Source organism: Rhipicephalus sanguineus, chromosome 6, assembly GCF_013339695.2.
Source record: "Rhipicephalus sanguineus isolate Rsan-2018 chromosome 6, BIME_Rsan_1.4, whole genome shotgun sequence".
NCBI lineage: Eukaryota > Metazoa > Arthropoda > Arachnida > Ixodida > Ixodidae > Rhipicephalus > Rhipicephalus sanguineus.
In genome coordinates, this window is record NC_051181.1 from 130,986,813 (window position 1) to 131,007,710 (window position 20,898).

Genomic DNA, 20,898 nt, shown 5'->3' on the forward strand with positions numbered 1-20,898 from the left:
CCGGTTCCGCGCAACGAGCGGGTCATTTGCGTATCGCGGGCATAGCGGCGGAGTCTGCTCTTAGACCTTTGACCGGTGGTCAGATGGACAGGTTGGGGCACCGGCGAAACCAGTCGCCGGGACTAATGAATCTGGTAATACGCGTTACTGCATGCGCCGAGAGTCTGACGTTGAAATACTGACCTAACGATAGACGCGTCCTTGCAAAGGTTTAACTCCTTCAGTCATCGCATTGCGCAAGTGCGATCGTTTCTTCCTATATGAGACGAATAGCATTTACTTTTCGAAACTCGGAAGATTACGAGCCCTGGTACTGGAGAAAAAAAAGAATGACAGAATCACAAAAGTTGGAAGAGAGAGGGGGTGGCGGACGAAGGAAAGGCAGAGAGGTTAGCTGTACTTTGTCTAGAGAGAGAGAGAGTGGGGAGGGGGGGGGGGGCAAGGAAAGACAGCGAGGTTAACCAGACGCACGTCTGGAGAGAATAAAGGGGCGAAAAGAGAGACAGAAGAAAACAGAGGGATGGACAGAATTACGTGCACACTAGAGGGAGTACATCAAGTCTACAGGCGTCCCTCTGCCTGTAGACTTAATGGCGGCAGAGACAGGTTAGAGGTCTAGGTTAGAAGTCTAGACTGTCTAGATTGCTAACCTACGTATGTAGATGAGAACTGAAGTAAAGGAGATGGAGAGGAGAGGCAAGAGACTAGATGAATCACGACGATGCTGTACAGGTAGGCGCACACTATTTCGCTGCAGGGTGAACGCAAATAAATCTGCTCTCGTTGAGTGCTCCTTACGCAATGTCTCTTTGTAAGACATAACAAATTAAAACTTAATGACGTATGTGAGCACAAAAAGCAAGCCCTCGCCCTAAGCGGAGTGGTCAGAATAACAACCTCGCCGTTTTCTAAACTGCTGTCAAGCGCTGTCCTGACTTCAAGAGAAAAGGAATACAGGAAAGGCAAGGAGGTTAAGTAGACTGTCAAGTTTACTACCCTACACATGGAAAGATGAATGAGAGGATAAAAGAAAGAGAGAGAGAGAGAGAAAACGCATGAGTGCACGCAATTCACAATACACACACAGAGTGCAGCCTAGCTACAGACCGTCACAATTCAGTCAGTTGTCTTCAAGTTCTTTCTCTTTTTTTAATTAGTAAATTCCTTAAGGAGATGTTGGTGCCTAGGTGTGGCTCCGGCTACCTCTCTTCTCTTACGTAACAGTTTGCATCGATAACTTCTCAATAACCATAAGGCAGCACAAAAGTTACATATGAATGGGCGTTCACGTTCCTAATCCCAGTGCTACAATATAATTGTCCACGCAGCAGCTAATGTTCACACGTCACAAATGTTCACACAGCCGAAACGTCTCTTTTTTTCCTTCAAACTTTGCAGGCCGCGCAGAGGCCCGGCTTCAACCCGGCGCAGGAGAACTACCCTCCGATCCCGTACTCATTCAACTACGCCAGCCAGGACGCCGAGGGCTCGCACACGCGCGAAGAGAGCGGCGACGGCTCCGGACGCGTCACGGGACGCTACACCATGACCCTGGCCGACGGCCGCACCCGCACGGTCAGCTACACGGCCGACGAGAACGGATACCGCGCCGAAATCGTCACCAACGAGCTGGGTACCGAGTCCAAGAACCCCGCTGACGTCGTGATCCAGTCGAGCGCGCCGACCGGACCCGAGGCCGCCATCGCCAACGAGGGCAACCGTCCACGGGCCCCCACCGGGCCCAGGGCGGGCTGAGCTGTCAACCTCCCCTTGAAAGCGAGCTTCGCCTCGGAACACCTCCGCTTCCCCGGCGTGTGATTCCGTATTACGGCTACGGAAAGACCCCCGCGCCAGGCGAGAGCGCCAGGCGCGTTCCGGGCGCTCCTGCCGGGCGTTGTAAATTTTTCTTCCTCCTTCTCGGTCGTCTTTTCTTATTCCGTCCTCCCACATTGTCCCGTCTCTTGTTCTTCGTGTGTCACCTCGACGCCTTTTTCCTCCGCGCGTTGATTGTCGGGTTGGGTATGTATGCGTCCTTTGTACTCGTCGCTTTTCCGCCGCCATTGCGAGTGAAGAGACCTCCCCACCTTCTTTTTTTAAAGCGCGCCAAAAGCATCGCTCTGGGTTTCAAGCTGACACTTTCTTTCCTAGCGACGCTCAAGGACCTAACGCGGTGTGGGTGCCACGCTTGCCTCGCTATGGAAGCGGGTTGCCTGCCTGCCGCTTGTCTATAAAGGTTGTCGCGTACGCTACCGTCGTTGTCAAGCGGGGATCGCGAGTGGCAGCCCCCCTTTGTAGTCGCTTCACATACCTTTCCGATCACTCCTCTCCTCGCCCTCTTTCATTATAGCACGTGCCAAGGTGCGCGGTATCAAAGCAGCCTTTCGTGTTCGCTCATGAGTGTTTTTGTCCCTCACGTCTCGTTTCACCATGTCATTGCCGCCTGCACGAGGCCGTCGTTTGTCCTGTTCCCGTGTCTTTCATTGCTATGGATATGTTAAAAAAAATAGTCCTGCGTCTTGAATTGGGTTGCCTCTTTTGTGTAACTGTTGAGCACAATAAAGGGTGGTACTCATGTTCCACTTTTCTGGTGTCTTACTTCTTCTCGATGGCGACAGCTACTAAGTCAACTAAGTCGTAGTTGAAGCCAACATGATGTGGCTCTTCAAGAAATTATTGTTCATAAATGGCTGCGTAGTGCACAGTGCTGTTATAAGAAATGCTACCTGCGAGCGTGATCACCTCCAAGGTGTATGCAGGCGCGACTAACACGGCACACAAGAAAAGATGGACACAGGACGACGCGCTCATTTGTCGTGTTCCGTGTTAGTCGCGCATCCCTACATCCTGAATGAAAATCAACTCGCCCAACTTTTTATTATACACCTCCAAGGTTTCGACTAAGAAACGTTACTATTTTTAAACCAACAAAGCATCATCGAGACGTTCATGTCCCTCGAAAACGCCCACAGTGAACTTCTCTTCAGGCTATCGGGAAGTTTGTACTCATCGTGATGACAAGCTTTCCTTTTGTGAACGAATGTGAATGCCACTATTTGAGGTTTAGCACTTATCATTTGCAAGTCTTCAACAGTGGTAGTCGCCGCGGCTAGTGCAAAGGAAATCACATTTTTGTAAGACAAACCAAATATTGCTGTTCTGTTATTAAATGATATTGACAAGGGCTATTCGATAATCAACTTGGGCTACTCCTTTTCAGTAAGCAATGATAATGACAATATAACGATTCCTGCAAATTCAGGAACATTCCACATAAAGCAATTTCCTTATTCAAACGCACTTGCAAGGCAGACATGCGTTATTGAGACGTCCGTCGAATGAATTAGAATCAGATTATTGCACCTTAAAGAATATGTATTATAAGATTACTAACATTTAGATCATTATTTTTATTAGAACAACAGATCGTATTTTTAAGTTTCCACAAAAATTGCTGTATAAGAGAAATCGATGCATGAGAATTTACGTGTGCGAATCCACTTCAGGACTTGGTGTCGCAATTTCGCAAACGTCCTAAACTGAAGTTCGGAAACAGGCAAATATTGTTAGATTCGATTTTCCTTTCAATAGTATATGAAGACTGAAGATTGATGAACTGTAGGACAAGGCGCTTATACCCCTTTGTGACACGCATTATGGTCGATAGCATATAAATGCGTGACATTTGCATAATTTGATGCCAAGATTAAGGAGACCAAAGTTAAAGCAAGTGGAAGCGTTATGAGAAATGTTAGTGCACTTTACAGAAATTAATTGTAATTACAACGTAAATAATGATCTAACTATTGTACAGTCAGTCACGCTATATTCTTTCGTAAACCGAATTCAATGACCCACTCAAATTACATGCGATAGTTATCTGCTATCAGCGAGCATTCTTAAAAACGTAAAAAAGTATTACAGCAGAGCTGTTAAGGTCGAAGTTGGCCGTGTGTCGTAGATAGCAAAATTATCATCATAATGAATCGGCACGCGCCATCTTCATCCTCTTCTTCATCGTCGTCTTCCTCCTCTTCCTCTTCTGCTTCGCTACCAGAAGACGCGCGCCGATATGCCCGGCTAGGAATGCAATAACTTGATGCGCGAGAGAACAAGTTCGCAGAGAGGGAAATAAAGAGAGGAAGAGAGAGAGAGAGAAAGAAAGACAGAAATATAAAGAAAGCGAAAGAGATGATATCGTGGCGGATTTTTTTTTTTTTTCCCAGAGGCGAGAATAGAACTCGCGTGCCCACGATATGAAGGCGAGCGTCCTAACCACTTGGCTATCCGGGCACGCTGGCAGAAAAGAGCATAGCCTTGTATAGTACAATATAGTATAGTATAGTACAGCAAGGTGACGGGAAAGGAAAGTGAGGAGGAGGTGAGATGGGGGGGTTTAGCAGGAGGAGGATGGTATAACGAGTAAAAAAGAGAGAGAGAGAGAAAAAAGAGAAATAGAAACACAGAATTAGATAGAAAGACAGGGCAGAAACAGAGAAAAAGATGTAAGGCGAGAGACCGACTACACAGAGAGAAAGAGAGAGAGAGCAAGAGAGATAAGAAAGAGAAGAAACAGAGAAAAAGAAGACGAGAGACCAAGTACACACAAGGAGAGGTAGAGAAAAAAATACACAGAAAGAAAGAGAAAAAAAGAGAAGAAAGGGAAGAAAAAGACAGAGAGAGAAAGAGATAGAAAGCAACATGCACAAAAAGAGAGAAAAAGAAGAGACAGCATAGCCACGTATAGTGCAGTACAGCAAGTATAGTTTGCCGCGTGGCGTAGAAAACTATCATCCTCGTGAACCGGCATGCGCTCTCTTCATTATCTTCTTCATCTTCATCCTCTTCTGCTTCACCCCCAGAACACGTGCGTCGATTTGTCCACCACCAGTCCACCAGCTCTTCTGTGACCCAGCCTTGGGCGGCTTTGTGCACGTTGTGCTACTTTTAAAGACGATAGTCTTTCTTGGGGAACTTAAACGCAGAAATTTTGGTCTGTCTTTCTGTCTGTCTGTCTTTCTGTTTGTCGGCACGTCCCTCGATTCAGCCACTCGGCCAAAGTTGAACCACTTGCCCAAGGGCCAGCCGTCTTGAACTGGTACAACTGTTCATACTTGTGAACGTTGTCGATCAAAAAGTAAATATCATGCATATCTGAGGTGCAACATCACTAGGTAAGTATTAGGTGGCGTGTTCCTTTAATAGAAAATGCATACATACGTAATTTTAAGGACCCTAGTTTCTTAAGCTGCGCTGAAAATGCATAAGAATGGAAGCTTGAGCGAGTTGGGTATGCGTTCATCTTTGTTGAAACAGCGCTCACTAGACGACGACGAAGTAAAAGAAGGCACAGGACAGGCGCTGCCTGTCATGTGCCTTCTTTTACTTCGTCGTCGTCTAGTGAGCGCTGTTTCACAAAGCTGAAAATGCGACTGCGCTGAAATTTGCCTCCCTCCGTGCCCTTCGCACCGAGCTCAGCGTTCTCCAAATGCCAAGGACACCGTTCCTCGAATGAAGCACTGTCGTTGCTCTGTTTGGGCCCGTCTTGGCGTTGTTTTACCCAGGCGCTTGAAAAAAGTGTGTTCTCAAGTTGAACGTCAGCGCATATTGCCCCGCTTGTGGCGTGAGTCCCTTGGTTGTCTTGCAACAGCCCTAATGTTTCCCGACGAAAATCTGTAGTGTGCCTATGTGTGCGCCCCCCTTGCGCCGTACTGCAAACACTTTAGTCCTTGAAGGAAACAGTCGTCATGCACTTTTCATCTTCAGTATCGGAGTGTACTTAATTTGCCGCAAGAATCAAGAATGGAAGCTGAGTTGTTCATCTTTTTCACGCCAGCGCTTGTCCTCTTTTCTCGTGCGGCGTTGCACTTATGTCGTTTTTTGCCATCATAATGCGCGAACCGTGTACTGAGTTATCTGCTGCTGTATTTATATGCCGCCTATACACGACTACCGTCTAACAGTTTGATTAAGCCATTACTGTTGCTCTGAGAGCTTGAAAAGAGATGTCAGCATGTGTAAATTAAGTTGCAGTGACAGATTAAACCTTGAAAATGTCTACGACCACCGTATTATCAACAGCACTCTAGCAATGGAGAAGTTAAGGTAAAGGTGCGACACAACTTGGTACTATTCCATCGAGGCAGTCTTGTTCATGCCCGATAATTAGCAATTCCGCAGAGTAATTACATCATTAGTACTCAGCTGCTCATTATAAAAATACCATTGCAGCACACCGTATGGCGGAGTAAAATGATACTCGCGCATTTCTATTAGGTTCCTGAAAAAGAAAGCTTTTCGACGCAACGCTTAAAGGGGCCACGAACCATTCCTTGGGCTTGGTGAGAAAACACACCCTGCGGAAAGCAGACGCTGCCATGAACAGCTCAGCCAAATCTCGGAGTCGTGAGCGTCAAGGAGAGTTTACAAGTGGAGCGCGAAGTTGCCATTTTCTCAGGCGTCCTCTTTTCATACAGAGGCCTGCGCTCACGCTCATCGGAGCTGCCGACGCCTGCTGTGAGACGTCGAACGACAGATAGCATGTTATTGGCCAATGGCTGATATAAATAAAGAGAGGCGTTTGGATCAAATGCGCTTCTTGCCTCGGAGTGCCGCCACGTGCCCGCGCATAGCACAATTTAGTCCGTTAACATTACACAGTAGCGACACTCGCGCACAGGAATCGTAACGGGAGAGAGCGATCGCGCTTCATCACGCGCGCTCAAGGTCACGACGCGGGCTGACGTGACTTCTTTCTCCCGTGCCACCTCTCCCCGCGTAACTTCCAACGCGCTAGCCGGGACGAGAGAAGAGAGAGCGAGAGCGCTCAAAGCGTGCGACAAATCATGCAACTCCGGTCGTTCTTGACGGATTCGACAAATTTTTGAGGCAATCGATACGTGAGGCAATGGACTCCGATATTGAGGTCATTTGATGACCACTTGGGAAAGCTGATTAGGACCCCTTTAACAACGACGCGGGTGGTCGCAAAGTTTCGTTTTCGAGCAGATATGCGCCACCCGCGCCCTGGTGTTTAACTACCTTCGTTATCGCGCAGGGCTGCGCTGCCTTTGCCCGCTCGAGAAGATCACTTTGTTCGTAAGAGAAAATGCCGCGCCGATGTAATGTCGTCAGCGCGATTTGTGTTTGTGCAATTGCGCTTTAAACAAAAAACCGAGGCACCGCCTGTCGGGTAGGGTAGTTAGGGGAAGTGATGGCGTACGCCGCGTCCCATATTGCTCTGGTGTTGGAGATTTAGATTGCGAAAGAGCTAGGTGGACCCTTGAAAAGCAACTTCTTTCTTAAGACTAAGCATTTTCTTGGCACAAAACAAGCATTGTGAGGTTTCTGTAATTGTTTTGTAACTATACACGCCGATATAATGTTCGCCTTTAGTGTTCGTTTAACTACACTCTAATATATCGTTAGGTGAAGGAGACCGAGATGTTACGGCTGAAGGGGCAGTTTATTAGGTCGCGAAGCTGAGCTCAGGAGCAGCCAACTGGTTGAAGATGCCCGCGTCGTCGTTCTCTCTTTCCAGCTCGGGGCGGCAAGCACGTTCACTGATCTTCGTTTTCCTCGTAGATATGTGCAACAATATAAAATAAAACTGAAGATGGGAGAATGTACTCTGACTTTCTTCCTCGTTGTTGTTGTTGCTGCTGCTGCTGCTTTCTCCGCTGCATGACACGTACACATGGGTCAAGCCTAATGGAATGCCTTTCCCTCCAGCAATCTTAACAATAAGTATCGCTTATCTCTAGATAATAGTATCAACAATCGTTGTCGCTCGCCGAGCGCTGTCATATTCCTCAGTAAAGCAAGTTAGCCGAACCGCACTGTGGCGATATCGTATAAACATTATGCACCTTGAGCATATTATGTGGCGCGTTAATAGCAATAATACGTAGCGTATTTACTATATTGCAACGCGAGGGGTGACTTTTCATTGCGTCCAGGAAGAAAAAATTGTTATTTCGGTATTCGATTGTAACGCGATGGTCAACTTTAGGTAGCGAAAATCTGGAAGAAAACTCGCGTTACATTCGAGTAAATATGATATTCCTTTTTAAATTCCGAAGTTTGGTTGATGTGAACATAACGCCATTTCCAAATATTCGCTAAATTATTTTTTTTCTTTTATTTGAAGTAGCTAACATCCCAACAGACGGACAAGGCGCATATCATGAGGGTGAGTGTGTTGTGCATTTGCGCGAGGGCTCGCAAGTGGGCCCTCGTGATCTTATCTCTAGCTTTAATTTGCTTTAGATTTCATTTTGCTCAAGCTACCTAGTGGAGAAATCTCTTCAATTCATTTGGTAAGCGCAATATGTGGACAAAACGGCACCACATTAAAAAAAAATTCTACGCAAGAACACAAGGAAACTGTTGCAAGGACTACAAGCGTGCTCTTTTCCGTCAGAGTATCCGGGATTGCCTTATCGCAAACACGCAAGTGGATCGACGCAACGTGCATATTTACGACAAACCACCATTGTGTAATCATTTTACCTTGATCCTATCAGCAGATGATATCACCGTTGTGATACCGAGTATACGTGCTTTTGGACGAATTGTTGCGCCTGAAATTTTGCGGCGCATAAACTGGGTGGAAACTTCTATTATAAGCGTATCACGTACTGTGTGTTGCTGCGACGATGCGCTATTCTACAAAGAATATTGCTTTGCCAAACAAAAACCAAAACAAGGTTAATTAGTAACTTTCCTCTCCTAGACCCACATAAACAGAAACACCCCACTTTACAATTTTGCTTAAGACAAGATCCTAGTCAATCTTGATTCCGGACAGATTTTCGGCGAACGTGTCCGGCCAGTGACAAAGGTCACCTGCGCACGAGAATCCTTGTGTATACAATTGCCAGTTGAAAAGTGTTTATGTGTTTCCTTAAAGGCTGCTTATAGGTCGTGCGGCCGGCCCGCCCGTACTGTGACCGCTGTAAAGTGTCTGAGAAATTAGAACACCTGTTTGGGGATCATTCTTCCGTGCGTTTTACAACTGAAGGTGTCGGCTACAACGCTGCTTGACATTGGAGTGCAATACTGAATTGTACTTTGGGCCGTATTTTATACACAATGTGACAGACAGCATAAACAACTGCCAAGACCGCGAATAAAGTCTTCTTGAAGAGTACGGGACTAGATTATGAAATTTAAGAAACCACTGTGTTACGTGGTTATAGAACGTACGCGTCGCTCCTTGCTATCGCCATCATGATCCTTCATCACTATTTTTTTTCTCTTTCCTACTTACCCTGTGACGAATAGCAAGGCAGATCATCCTATGCTGTGATCTACTAAACTCTTTCTCTCTGGATGAAATGATGAAACTTAAAATGCATTCATCCGACGCAGTACGCATTAGTAAAAAAAATTACATATAAGAAATTCAGTTTTAACTGGCCCTTTTCACCGCCGCCAGGGTTTCCTCAAAGTGCAACTTTTCCTTACTCTTAGTCAAAACTTCATTTCGTACCTAGGTCTTTTTGTAATGTTTCATAGGTGTATTCAACCATATCAATCATAGTACAACCGGGTTATACAAGCATTGAGCAAGCAGAACGCCAGGCGGAAGGTGCTGTAAATGAGGCCTTTGTTTCGGTTCAAGCTCTGCGGTGACTCAACAGCGGCATTCCTACGGCCGCTCACGCCCGGAGTAAGGATTTGCATACTGAAGACAAGAGGCGGCTCCCACCTGCGTTAGCAAAGGTCAAAACGCGTCACAAGCAAAAAAAAAAAAAAACAAAAACAAAGTTGGCGCGGAAGGAACGACTCCCACGCACGTCTGTGCACTGCGTTGCAGCGACACATCGCACATTACTCGAAAACGAACGAGAAAACCACGCACTGCCCCGCCCGACACACTCAGCGATGCAACTGAATACGTGCAAGAATGCGTGTAAGGTCGTGCGGATAGTCTAAAATTTCGAATATCAATCTATACGCAAATTTCAAATCAAAATAGCCCAGTGGAGATTTTGATTGTACTTATTCAAACATACAATTGTGGCATTATGACCGAACAGCGCAAAATACGGGACAGTGAACATACAGGACACAACGCAGCGTTGTGTCCTGTGTGTTTTACTGTCCCGTATTTTGCGCTGCTCGGCCATAATGTTCATGAATGAGCTGCAGTACTGGAGTATCGCTACGCTGGTCTTGAAAACATCCCGTGCATACGCTCCACCAGAAGTTTCATGTGGCTGCAGTTAGCCAGCGTAGGAAGAGTTCTGTGCCTTCACTTTTTTTTTTTCGCTCTTTCAGAAAGTGACCGGTTCGACGGACGCCACCGAACACCACTGCATGTTAGAACATTTTCTTGTGTCTCACAATCTATTCGTGGTTTTTCTATATTTTGAACGGTCCGCGATATTACTAGCAGCTGCCTCATAAGTGATAGGTAAAAAAAAAAATACTAGTTGCTCTACAATGAAGGCAGAGCTGTGCTGGTATTGCTGAATGAATCGCGAACCTATAAGGAGTCGTTAGAAAGTTATAGCATCAACTCTACCGTAGGTCCTGGTACGTAATGGAATGCCAGACTTCACGACGTCGAATGTGCTTGTGTGAAAGCGTTGCCATTGAAGCAGCCTTGCTGAAACTGAAGCCGTGCCGGCCATCACCTGTCGTGCAGTTTCCAGACAGCAAGGCTGCGCTGCAATTACTACGACGCGGATTGCATCTCAACGAGTACATTCGCAGTATGCGCTATGCGCAGTTAAAAAGAAATACGCCATACTGGCTTACCGTCGTATTCCATTTGATAGCCTGGTATATCGGTGCAGTAGCCAATGAGGCTCCTGACAGACATATTAACGGCGCTAGAGTTAACGCTAGCAAACTCTCATCGGGATACAAAAAAAAGAAAAAAAAGAATCACACAGCCGGCTGTCTTAGATTCGTCGTGGCCTGAACCATAGAATTTCCTGCATTATTTACTAGCGGGAACTGCGGCGCTGCGATCGTTTAGCCACCATGGGAATTATGGGTAGTAGATGGATTTGCCTAGTCTTCCTGCTTGGAGCTTCTAACGAACTTGTGGTTTTGTTTGTTGCTCTATTATGTCTTCTGTTTCGGATAAAAGAATGGCTCATTGTCAACCTCGTAAGCTGATTTGAACTGGCGAGCCCAAAAGGGTCAATGTGGCTAAGTCGGACTACTGAACTTCATTTCGCGACCAAGTGGCTGCAGGCCCACGGAGCCATACGGAGCCGAAAGAACAAAGCGTAGGCAAATCCATGTACTACGCATCATTCCAATGCCAGCTGAAGCGTCAGGCGTTACAGCTCCCATAGACACTAGCGCCACTTTTCCCCTCGAGTGTTCTATTATGAAACTATGGCCTGAACTATGTCAATACTGTGCAGCTAAGGGATTTCGATGAAATGAATCCGCCCCTTCTTGATCTCATCCATATCGGGTCAGCGTAAAAACCAGCGCGACGGCGCAAGAATGGACTAAGAGCGTCATCGTCAGCTGTGCGCATATTACCAAGCTTTTGGTGACTCTAATCTTAATTCGTCATAGTGCCTGCGTTCTAAAGAGAGCGCGAAGTGCTGGTGATGGAATAAAGCGTAGAATCAATGGCTCCGCATCAATTATTCTTAAACGTCCTTGGGAGCTACGAACGTTAGAAAAGCGGGTTGGAGTGTTCGCTAATGTCTGAAAGTTTTGCGCCGCGGAAGTTCCGCAAGGGGCAAGGTTACGCGCCAAGATGGTCATTCCGGTCAGATGAACTAAGCTTCGAAATCCTGACTTTCCTGAATCTTTCTCTATCTCCCCCCATAGAAAGGCTATACCTCGCACATTTAATTCAATAACGATGTGGGAGGGGCAGTTACAGAGCAGCCAAAAAAAGGCTACGATGAAAGATGTTTAATGAATCCTTGAAAGGTCGAGAGCGGCTCGGTTCGATCCCTGTCGCTCCGAAGCCATGCAAGCCACGCGCTCATTGCCATACCGGAACGAGGCGAGCGTGCCAGTAACATCAAAGATTAAACCCGAAAGTTGTCGCAGCGCGGATGAAAGTATTCGCCACGATTTAAGAAAGTAAACATAAGAGAACTCGCTGTAAGCCGTACGTAAGGCTAAGCCGTGGCCGAGTGGATCGGACTGCCGATAGTGTAAATATTACACTTCTCCCCATAGCTCAGGGGGTTGCATCCTTGACCATGCTGCGACATGATGGGTTACCCGCCCCAGGCTGCTCACCGAAGCAGAAGACTCCGATCTGGTTAGCATTTCGGCGTCCATCTGTAACCTCCTCTCCACTCCCGTCGCATTTGAAATCAAGTAGGCACCGTGTGATCGCGTGGAAAACAAGAATGCAAAAGGCGATGTGCGCGGAGGTTGTTCGAGGGGGGAGGGGGGGATGGGTGGATTGCGTTGGGGGAACGGTCAATGATGGAGCGTCCCTCGGCTAGCCTTGTCGGCTACTCGCCAGCAATACGTCGAAGGAAACCGCCGGCTGTTGCGACGGCCGGCTAAAGAAGAAACACGCGTATATAGTGGATGGTGGTGGCGGTGTGTCGCTTCTTCTTGGCTCTCCGCTGAAAGGAGGATGCGTTGCGGCAGCAGCGGAGAAAGGGCTTTTCCGCGGAGAAAGGTGAAGCGAACGCAGCGGGAGAGGAAGGATGCGAGGGGTGTCGTTGGTTGCGGTAAAGCGGTAGGGGGGGTGGGGGGGGGGGGGCGCCTAAGGTTAGCGGCTCTCTGCACGCGGTCGTGTAACGTTTGTGCTGGCTTGCGCGGCTCCGTTCTAAGGCCGGCGACGCAGGTGCTGCGCGATGTAGGACAGCGGAAGCTGATTGGCGGTGGAAAGGGCGACCGCTGGCCGGCTGAGAGTGCTATAAGAACGGAGATGAGCCAGTGCTGGAGACCCATCCGCGACTCGCGTCCCCTTCAAGCAGTAGTGCCACCGCAACAAGTGTGCTCCGGACAACTTCACCACCAACTAACCGCCATCATGCACAAGGTGAGTGTAGTGGCCCACGCGACACCACTCCACCCCGCAAGTGGGAGGCTTCAGACACGTTGCCATGGATTTTTCTCCCGCCTCGTGCTCTTCGTGATTCCCGCTTTTTCGGCGTGACCGCGGCCGGATTTACTTGGAGCCACGGCCTGCCCACACCTCCTTTCCCACGCAATCGGCTCACGTGTTTCGATTGTCACGACTCACGCACGAGTGGTGCTACCCGTTAATTACACCTCCCTTTGTCACGGAGCTCGCTCGCGGTCGAGTTGGCCGGGTTAATTGCCGCTGACCTCCCACACCTAGCTTGACCTCCGCCCTTTAGTAACTCATTTCGAACGTTTTGCTTCAAATGTTACAATTACAGCCGGATCGCTCAAGCTTATTTCTTCGTGAACCGACTCGGGTCAGGCATTGCCAGGGATGACCAGGGATCAGCAGAGGTTGCCTAAAGTGTTGCAGTTTACTTTAGCACGTCCCTTATTCTCCCACACACTCGCTTCTGCTAAACTGTCTAGTTGTCTAAGACGAAAAGCGTAAACTTGGGCAGTTTTACACACGAGTTGCCATGAACCTGAATGAGTCGAGCGCCAATTTATTGCCGGTGTATTCCCCCCCCCCCTTTTTTTTTATTCAGGGAACTTGTCACTTTCTAATATTTCTAACCAGCTCTACTCATCGCATTTTATAAGGAGTTCTCTACTACGTTTATTACTGTCACATATTTTGCCCACATGTGACGGCTGCGTATGTTTGTATCGATGCGTGGTATTCTACCACGCATCTACCACGCTACCACGCTAGGACTACCACGCTAGGACCGGTACCACGTATTCTCATGGTAGCAATACACACTCGTAATACTACTTTCGCGAACCACTTTCGCAAGGAATAAGGAGGTCCACTACAATTTCTGCAAGAATGACTAAATGAATAACGACAGCTCCTGTAATAGTAAAATGACCCCTATAACTGTGATAGGTAATTTAGTAAGCGAGAGGAGGTCATAACAGAAATGGCGGCTAGCCCCACCACTCCGAAGTTCCCGCACCCACTCATCGCGGCGTCGTAGCCTTTGACAGCGTCTACTCAAATCTAGATACTCCTTCCATATAAACAGCGCAATTAGAAGACGGATATACTCAGAAATCCGTAACGTCACGTTGACGTACTTGTGACGTACAAGGTATCGGGGCAAAATTCAAATGCGTGGTATCGAAAATCTTTTTTTTTCGTTTACCTTTCCTCCAAGTAACAAATTTCTCCCCTCAAAACAAAGGCACACGTGTCGTCAACGTAATGTTTTACTTGTCGAATATCAGTTAGTATTTGCATTTAGTGTCCCTTCAACGTTCTGACCATTTTATCACGCAAAAGTTTTATTATGTGTACCTAAAGTGATTCTACACTTTTTCTTTTTCAGTTCGTCATCCTTCTGGCCTGTATCTGCGTTGCCGTAAGTTCTCTCTATTCGATCGATAGTACCGTTACATCAAGAAGCCGCAAATGCCAGCGAACTTCAAATACGCTACGCAAGAACAGGAGAAGAGTCTTACAATCTAGAAAAACAGCTCGTGGCTATCAGAGTAACAGCGAAAGTATGCGTTTGCGTTGTTCCAGAAACAGAAGAAGCTCAAATTAATTTCAGCTTGAATAGTGCTACAGCCGGCTACTTCTCGAAATGGATAGCACGTACGCTGCCTGTACCGATAAAGAAAAAAAAAGTGGACTTACAAGCTGATGCTTCGTACCGAGCTACCTAGTTACAAATCGGTGTTCCTATTTATGAAATCTTCCCACTTTGAGCATTCATTCTTAACTTTATAGCATTTAGTAAGGAATCTGCTCGACACTCGATAGATCGTACCTTTACTCCAAAAATACAGGAAGCCTAACAAAGCTTTGTTAATTGAGAGCCACGAAGGATAATTTACTTGTTCTCATGACCTTTAATACGAGCGGCTGCTGGAGTGTACGATATGGCAGGCTGTATTACTACTGATGTATGAACAGAATGATAACGAGTTAGAATCAAATACGTGTAGAAAAACAACGGCAGTCATGAAACAGCACAACGTGCAAGCAGTGGTACACACTAAAATCTAAAGATTCTCGAAAGCGCTCAATGCGGTTTGACTTTGCACACATTGGAACTAGTGAAACCCAACTTGTAGGCGCAGCGTCATCCTTAAAGAACACATCTAAGAAATATTCTGAACCGTTTTCTGTAGTTTAGGGTACGAGAGCTAAAGACGAGTAACAAGAAGCCAAGAAGCGAAAGCAAAAGACTTACGTCAGTAGCAAATATTGTCAGCTGTACGCTGTCCACTTGTAACATTCCCAGGTATACAGTATCACTGAGCGCCGCGGCATTAATATGGAACAGCGTGAATATGCAAGAGACACGAAACCGGCCGCTGCATCTATGACGGCATTAGCCTGTAGCTTTTCTTGGTTATGGGACATGGAACAGCGTCGCCTTGTGCAAGCAGTAATGACCCAGAGGCTGAAGAGGGAAGCACTAAGCAACGTAGCGGTATTCATAAACGTATAATCAAAAGGTGTTTCGTTGAACGAGTCAAATACGTTTGGGCATCGGCTTTCACACCAAATTATTTGAGAATAGGGTGGAGTTAACAAACCCTAAGAAGTAAAAATGTTGTGTTTAGCAAAGAGCTTGTACATGAACGTGTGTTGAAAGCGGAACGTCTGTCTGAAGCGTGAGCACGACTCTCTCAAACATTAAAGTAATAATGCTTTGGCCAAGACTAAGGTCCGCGTGAGCGACATTAAATTTGCCGCTAGATTCCTTTAGAGTCTTCGGACCATCCGGCCGGAACTGAACGTTGAAAACTATCTGCGAACGTTAAAATGAACACTGTCTGTGCAAGCTGTCGTTTGCAAATACAGTTTTAATTTTTCTTTCATTTTCTCATACCTTTTCCGCTGCCGCATGAAACACTTGCCAGCTGAACATTTCCTCTAATAAAGAGCTCCGCCGTTCTTACTCCTCTAACTCTTCAGTGGACCTCGATATAACGAATTCGCACATCACAAATTATTTGTTATAAGGAAGTTATTGAAGAACAGCCTCGATAATTAACATGGTGTTGCGAATATACATTTATAACGAATTTTCGGATATAACGAAGCCATTTTTGTGTCAGGCGCGACTTCGTTATAACGATGTTGGGCCGTATCCTCCATCTCTCCTCCGAAAAAGATGCCGCGCTGACACGGCTCAACGCGCATACGCGACACGAAACGAATTCTCCAGGGGGGTCTACGCCTCTAAACTTTCCTTCCTCCAAACGCAGGCCGCACAGCGGGGCTTCACACCGGTGGAGAACTACCCTCCGATCCCGTACTCCTTTAACTACGCCAACCAGGACGCCGAGGGTTCGCACACTCATGAAGAGAGCGGCGATGGCAGCGGACGGGTCCAGGGTCGCTACACCCTCTCGCTGGCCGACGGCCGCACTCGTACCGTCACCTACACGGCCGACGAGAACGGGTACCGCGCCGAGATCGTCACCAACGAGCAGGGAACCGAGTCCAAGAACCCCGCTGACGTCGTGATCCAGTCGAGCGCCCTGCCAGGACCCGAGGCCGCCATCGCCAACGAACCCAACCGGCTCAGGGGCTAGGCCTCCTATAAAGAGCTTCCCCCGCTGGCCACCTCCGCTTCCTGTGTGTGATTCTACGTATAACGATTACGGAAAACCCCCCCGACGCTTGTGTCCTGGCTCGTCGCGCGCGGCGTGCCCAGCCGGCGTTGTAAATTTTTCTTCCTCCTTCCCTGTCGACCTCTCCCCTCCCGCTGTGTTTTCCGTTGTCTCGGTGCTTTGTTCGTGTCTGTTGTGGTCTTTCTGTGTATCCTCGTGTGAGTGTTCGTCACGTCCCTGTTAGTTCGTACGTTTCCCACTGCGTCGTTCCCGCCTTTGTAGCGAGTAGATAAAACCGCCTGGTTGAGATTAAAAGTTACCGCTGCCTCAAGTTACAAGACAGGGTAATCGCCTTCTGTGATGGGTGCCTCGTTTTCTCAATTTCTTTTTGTTTCAATTGCATTCGCTATGGAAGCTGGTAGCTGCAGCCGCTGGTCTACGGCTTCTCGTTTGCGGGGAGTGTTATTAAACTCTCTTAAGCGAGATATCGTGTAGCATCCCTCCTTTCGTTCCTCGTACAGAACCTTATTCATCAACTCACGCGGTTGGCTCACTCGACGCTCCAACCATTCAGACGTTCTCGAGTGTTTTGTCCCAACTTGCCGAGTCACCTTGTCATCGCCACCCACTAAGCGCCTCGCATCAGCTATGTGCCCCCGCTACGGAAAAAACAACGGCTGCCCGGTGTTGTGAACTTTGGTTGTATTTTTTTGTTTTGTTGTGTTTCGATGCGTGCTCAATAAACGATGTTACTCGTATACACATGGCTGATGGCTTCCTCAGCCTGCAGTTGATTTTTTATTCATCGCACAGTGTCTCTTCTGAGAGAGAACATTGGAGCGTACTGTGTATTTGTGACTGCTAAAAAGAAAATATAAAAAGATATAGACGGCGGTACCGATTTACAAGCAGTAGCGGGAAGACAGGTATTTGCGACTTAACTGTATTGAACTATCTCACATCGATGATAATGAGCGGCGTGTCGATGATACAAAGAGAAATATGATATACAAAAGAACATGGCGATTCGCGCGGTATAACGTGCACACCGAATGGCACCTCCATGCACGCCATTGATGCTTATATCTTCTTTATTTTTTTAGGGGCGAAGCTCCTTAAGGCGGCACCCGTTCGTCCCTCGTCGTGCTCGTAGTAGTGAGTAACAAGTCTTACCCTTTGACCTCCAAGGTGGTGCCGGTGGGAGATTTCTCCTGTGCGTTGTTGAACAATAAAAAATTCGCAGCGTGCGCGTTAACTAAAAGCCGAATTCTTCTGTCTCTGTAGAAGTGTAAGTGTTAGCTAAAAGCCGACTTCTTCTGTCTCTCATTCCCATTAGCAGCCATTGTTTACCTCCAAGGTAGTGCCTGGTGAGATTTCTCCTGTGCGTGATTAAACAATAAAAATTTTGTTCAAAACGCCGTTGATTGATGAAATAAACCAACGAAAGACGCCAGATGTTTTGTAAAAAACAAAACGAAAGAACGCCAGATGTTTCTAAAGCAAAACGAAAAAGACGCCAGCTGCTTAACGAAAGACGCAAGGTGTTTTCTAAAGCAATGGTTTTCTAAACAATGAAAATTCACAGCGTACATGTAAAATTAAAGTGAGCTGCAAGTCGTCATAACTCATCGAACCTTTAGTATAACGCGCCCGATCTCACGTCGGTGATGATGTACTGGGCAGAATTCACGGAAGATTCACGGTTTACCGATGAACCTCCGCAGCTTCGCCCACTCATCATCATTCACTCCGTGGATATGCTGTGATTTTTTCTGCTGATGATTGCTCACAACTCATGAGACCTTTAAGGGCAGCAAGGCTTACACGTACAATTCACAGTTATGAAAGAGATATATTTTATTCGGTATAATGAGCTCTGGGCAACAACGCGAAAACCGCTCTCTTCGCTGAAAACGCTGTCGGGCATTCCTCCGTAACCGCTGTCCGGTAAGTGACAGATTTCCTACCTAATGTGGCAACCGTTTCTGCGCGAACAGCTCTCGTGGTTTCGCCGTCATGACGTTCGCGTTAATAAACACTTTTGTTTCATGTTACGCGGATCAATTTTACATTCTATTCGAAATACTGCTACACATATACGGACGCATCACTTGCAAGCTCCCAACTAGGTCACTGGATGACGTGCGCCCTCCTGTCATTTTCTTCACGCTGTTTTCCGTCTGTCTCCTCGCTTCACCTTCACTCACGACGCATCGTCACGCAATAAAGAAAAACTCCACATTTTCCGTAATACTCTAAGTATTTAGCTACGTGCTGGCAGTGCACCGCGCAATGCGCTCGCTACAGCAGTGTGCAATACTGTAGCGGGCATGTTATCCACTGAGCCACCGCGAAACACCTATAGCGCTTGATCTGTGTAGAGTTTGTGTACCCTGGTGCATATTCAGAGAGCAATAAGGTCAGTACATTTATTTCTGAGGCCTTCATCTGTGGGCTATACTGCAGCGAACAAACGCGACAGCGTGCGCATTGAAAATAGAATGGTTTCAAAAAGGAGGCACTGTGTGCTGCGAGATCACATTACTGACCTATTGAGTTCACAGCGGCTGTGGTCAGTTCGAGTACGCTGATATTTATGGCTGTTGAAACATTCGCTACCGTAGTGGTTTCCCTGCATAAACAATTACTATAACCAGGTGAAGCTAACTAGCGTGCCAGTGCGGCGGGATTATGCATACGCCAAGTAAATTCGTGGGATTATAATGACATTTTACTTGTCGCAACGCGTGAAATAAGGTAGGCCACCGTCAGGGCTATCGTGCGCTTCAGACTTTTCTTAACGACGTTGAGAGTTAGTGCTGCCCGCGTCGTACACGAAAGCAAGCAAATTATTCTAGCGGGCATTCCATTTCCCACGAGCCCATAAAAGCAACTTGCGTTCACGTACCATCGTAGGTAAATAAGTACAATTATGTGCGTTGTTGATGGAGCCGCGATAGGAAGGCGGCCAATAGGAAATTGCCGGGGGATGCTTTTCCTCGAGGTGCAGATAAATGCGTGCTGAGAAATGTCGGCAGCGTACGAAAGTGTCTCGGCTAAAAGGCTTGCATTGACTTGAAATATATCAATAAGTAGTAACGGTGAAGAAAGGTACGCGCATGCGTCACAGGGACTGTGGTGGTCGAGACGGGCACGCATAATTGTCAAACAACTGTGACGTTATTTAAACAATGGCATTTATTATGGGGGAGGAGGAATGAGAAGGAGAAAAGGCAGGAAGGTCAACCAGACGCGCGTCCGGTTTGCTAGCACTGTGATGATTGGTTCGTCTTCAGGCAAGTGGTAAGTCGGAGTTAGTGTTCACTGTTGCCGATGGGCACTGTGAATCTGCATGTCGCGGCGACTTCAGCAACGTAGGCCAAGCTGCGTCACTTGTGTCCATGCCTTCCTTGGTGTTCTGGTTTGTACCGGCTGTCGCCGATACGTGTGGCTGTGGCTTCGACAATGTAGGCCAAGTGAAATCCACCGAAACCGTGCATTTTGATGCCTTTTCTTTTGTACCAGCCGCGACAAGACTGGGTGGCAAGGGAGGTGGTGAAGCAGGGCATCCAAGGGGCACTGCATATGCAGAGGCATTGGTTTTCTGTGAGGAACTTCGGCGCCGATGGCGCCGTTTTCTGACGGTTTCGGCAGCCTCGCGATGTGATGTATGGTCCCGCGCCGTTTGTCTCAATACAGCTATTCCTCTTTCCATTTTTGGGCACTATTCTGAGGAAGCTTCGTGGGGTCCATTGCAATTTGAGCACTTCGGGACATTGGCTTTACAATTGTCCGCGGAATGGGTTTCAGCGCAGCGAGAACATACTCGCTTATCTACACATATGCTTCTCACGTGACCTAGCTTCAAGCAGTTGTGACATTGCAGTGCCTTCGGCACAAAAGGTCTTACAGGGTGTCGGAAGTGGCCTACCTTTACATCCGAAGGTAGAGAGTTGCCTTTAAATTCTATTTTCAAGCAGCGTGAGGTACCCAAACGGGCAACCTTGGCGATGACGCTAGCTTCATTAGCTGGCTTGACAAGGTCATACAAGTCGGAGCTGGGAATGGCAGCGTCAACGTCGTAGATGACGCCGGTTACGACGTTGGAGACCACAGGGATGTAGGAGCGAACGCTGATACCATCCAGCTCTCTGACGTTGCGTAGTATGTTCGGTGCGGCATCATGTGAAACATCTATCGCCATGACGTTCTTACGTGGGTACACTCTGATGTCGGTGACATTATCTG

General features: G+C 47.4%; 3 protein-coding genes and 1 long non-coding RNA gene across 6 annotated transcripts in view; 3 read left to right on the forward strand and 1 right to left on the reverse strand.

The window, feature by feature from the left end:
- LOC119397552 (Down syndrome cell adhesion molecule homolog) overlaps positions 1–20,898 on the forward strand; it is a 409,196-nt gene that overhangs the window by 216,309 nt on the left and 171,989 nt on the right. The window lies entirely within an intron of this gene.
- LOC119396424 (cuticle protein 10.9) overlaps positions 1–20,898 on the forward strand; it is a 197,244-nt gene that overhangs the window by 157,190 nt on the left and 19,156 nt on the right. For 2 of the 3 annotated variants that reach the window (XM_049417106.1, XM_037663636.2), the window contains one exon: positions 1,399–2,579. In XM_049417106.1, the coding sequence (XP_049273063.1) occupies positions 1,399–1,755 (357 nt within the window). In that variant the 3' untranslated portion in view covers positions 1,756–2,579. Of the gene's footprint in view, positions 1–1,398; positions 2,580–20,898 lie in introns of those variants that run through there. The other variant, XM_049417107.1, reaches the window with a different exon arrangement.
- Positions 1,443–16,609, reverse strand: LOC125759028 (uncharacterized). The gene is made up of 2 exons (XR_007416589.1): positions 16,479–16,609; positions 1,443–1,580 (listed from the first exon to the last, which is right to left on the reverse strand). It is a non-coding gene; the product is annotated as an uncharacterized LOC125759028 (long non-coding RNA).
- On the forward strand, positions 12,860–16,632 carry LOC119396422 (cuticle protein 10.9). Its single transcript, XM_037663634.2, has 3 exons — positions 12,860–12,988; positions 14,409–14,441; positions 16,303–16,632. The coding sequence occupies exons 1-3, from the start codon at positions 12,875–12,877 to the stop codon at positions 16,630–16,632; spliced, it is 477 nt and encodes a 158-aa protein (XP_037519562.1). The 5' UTR covers positions 12,860–12,874.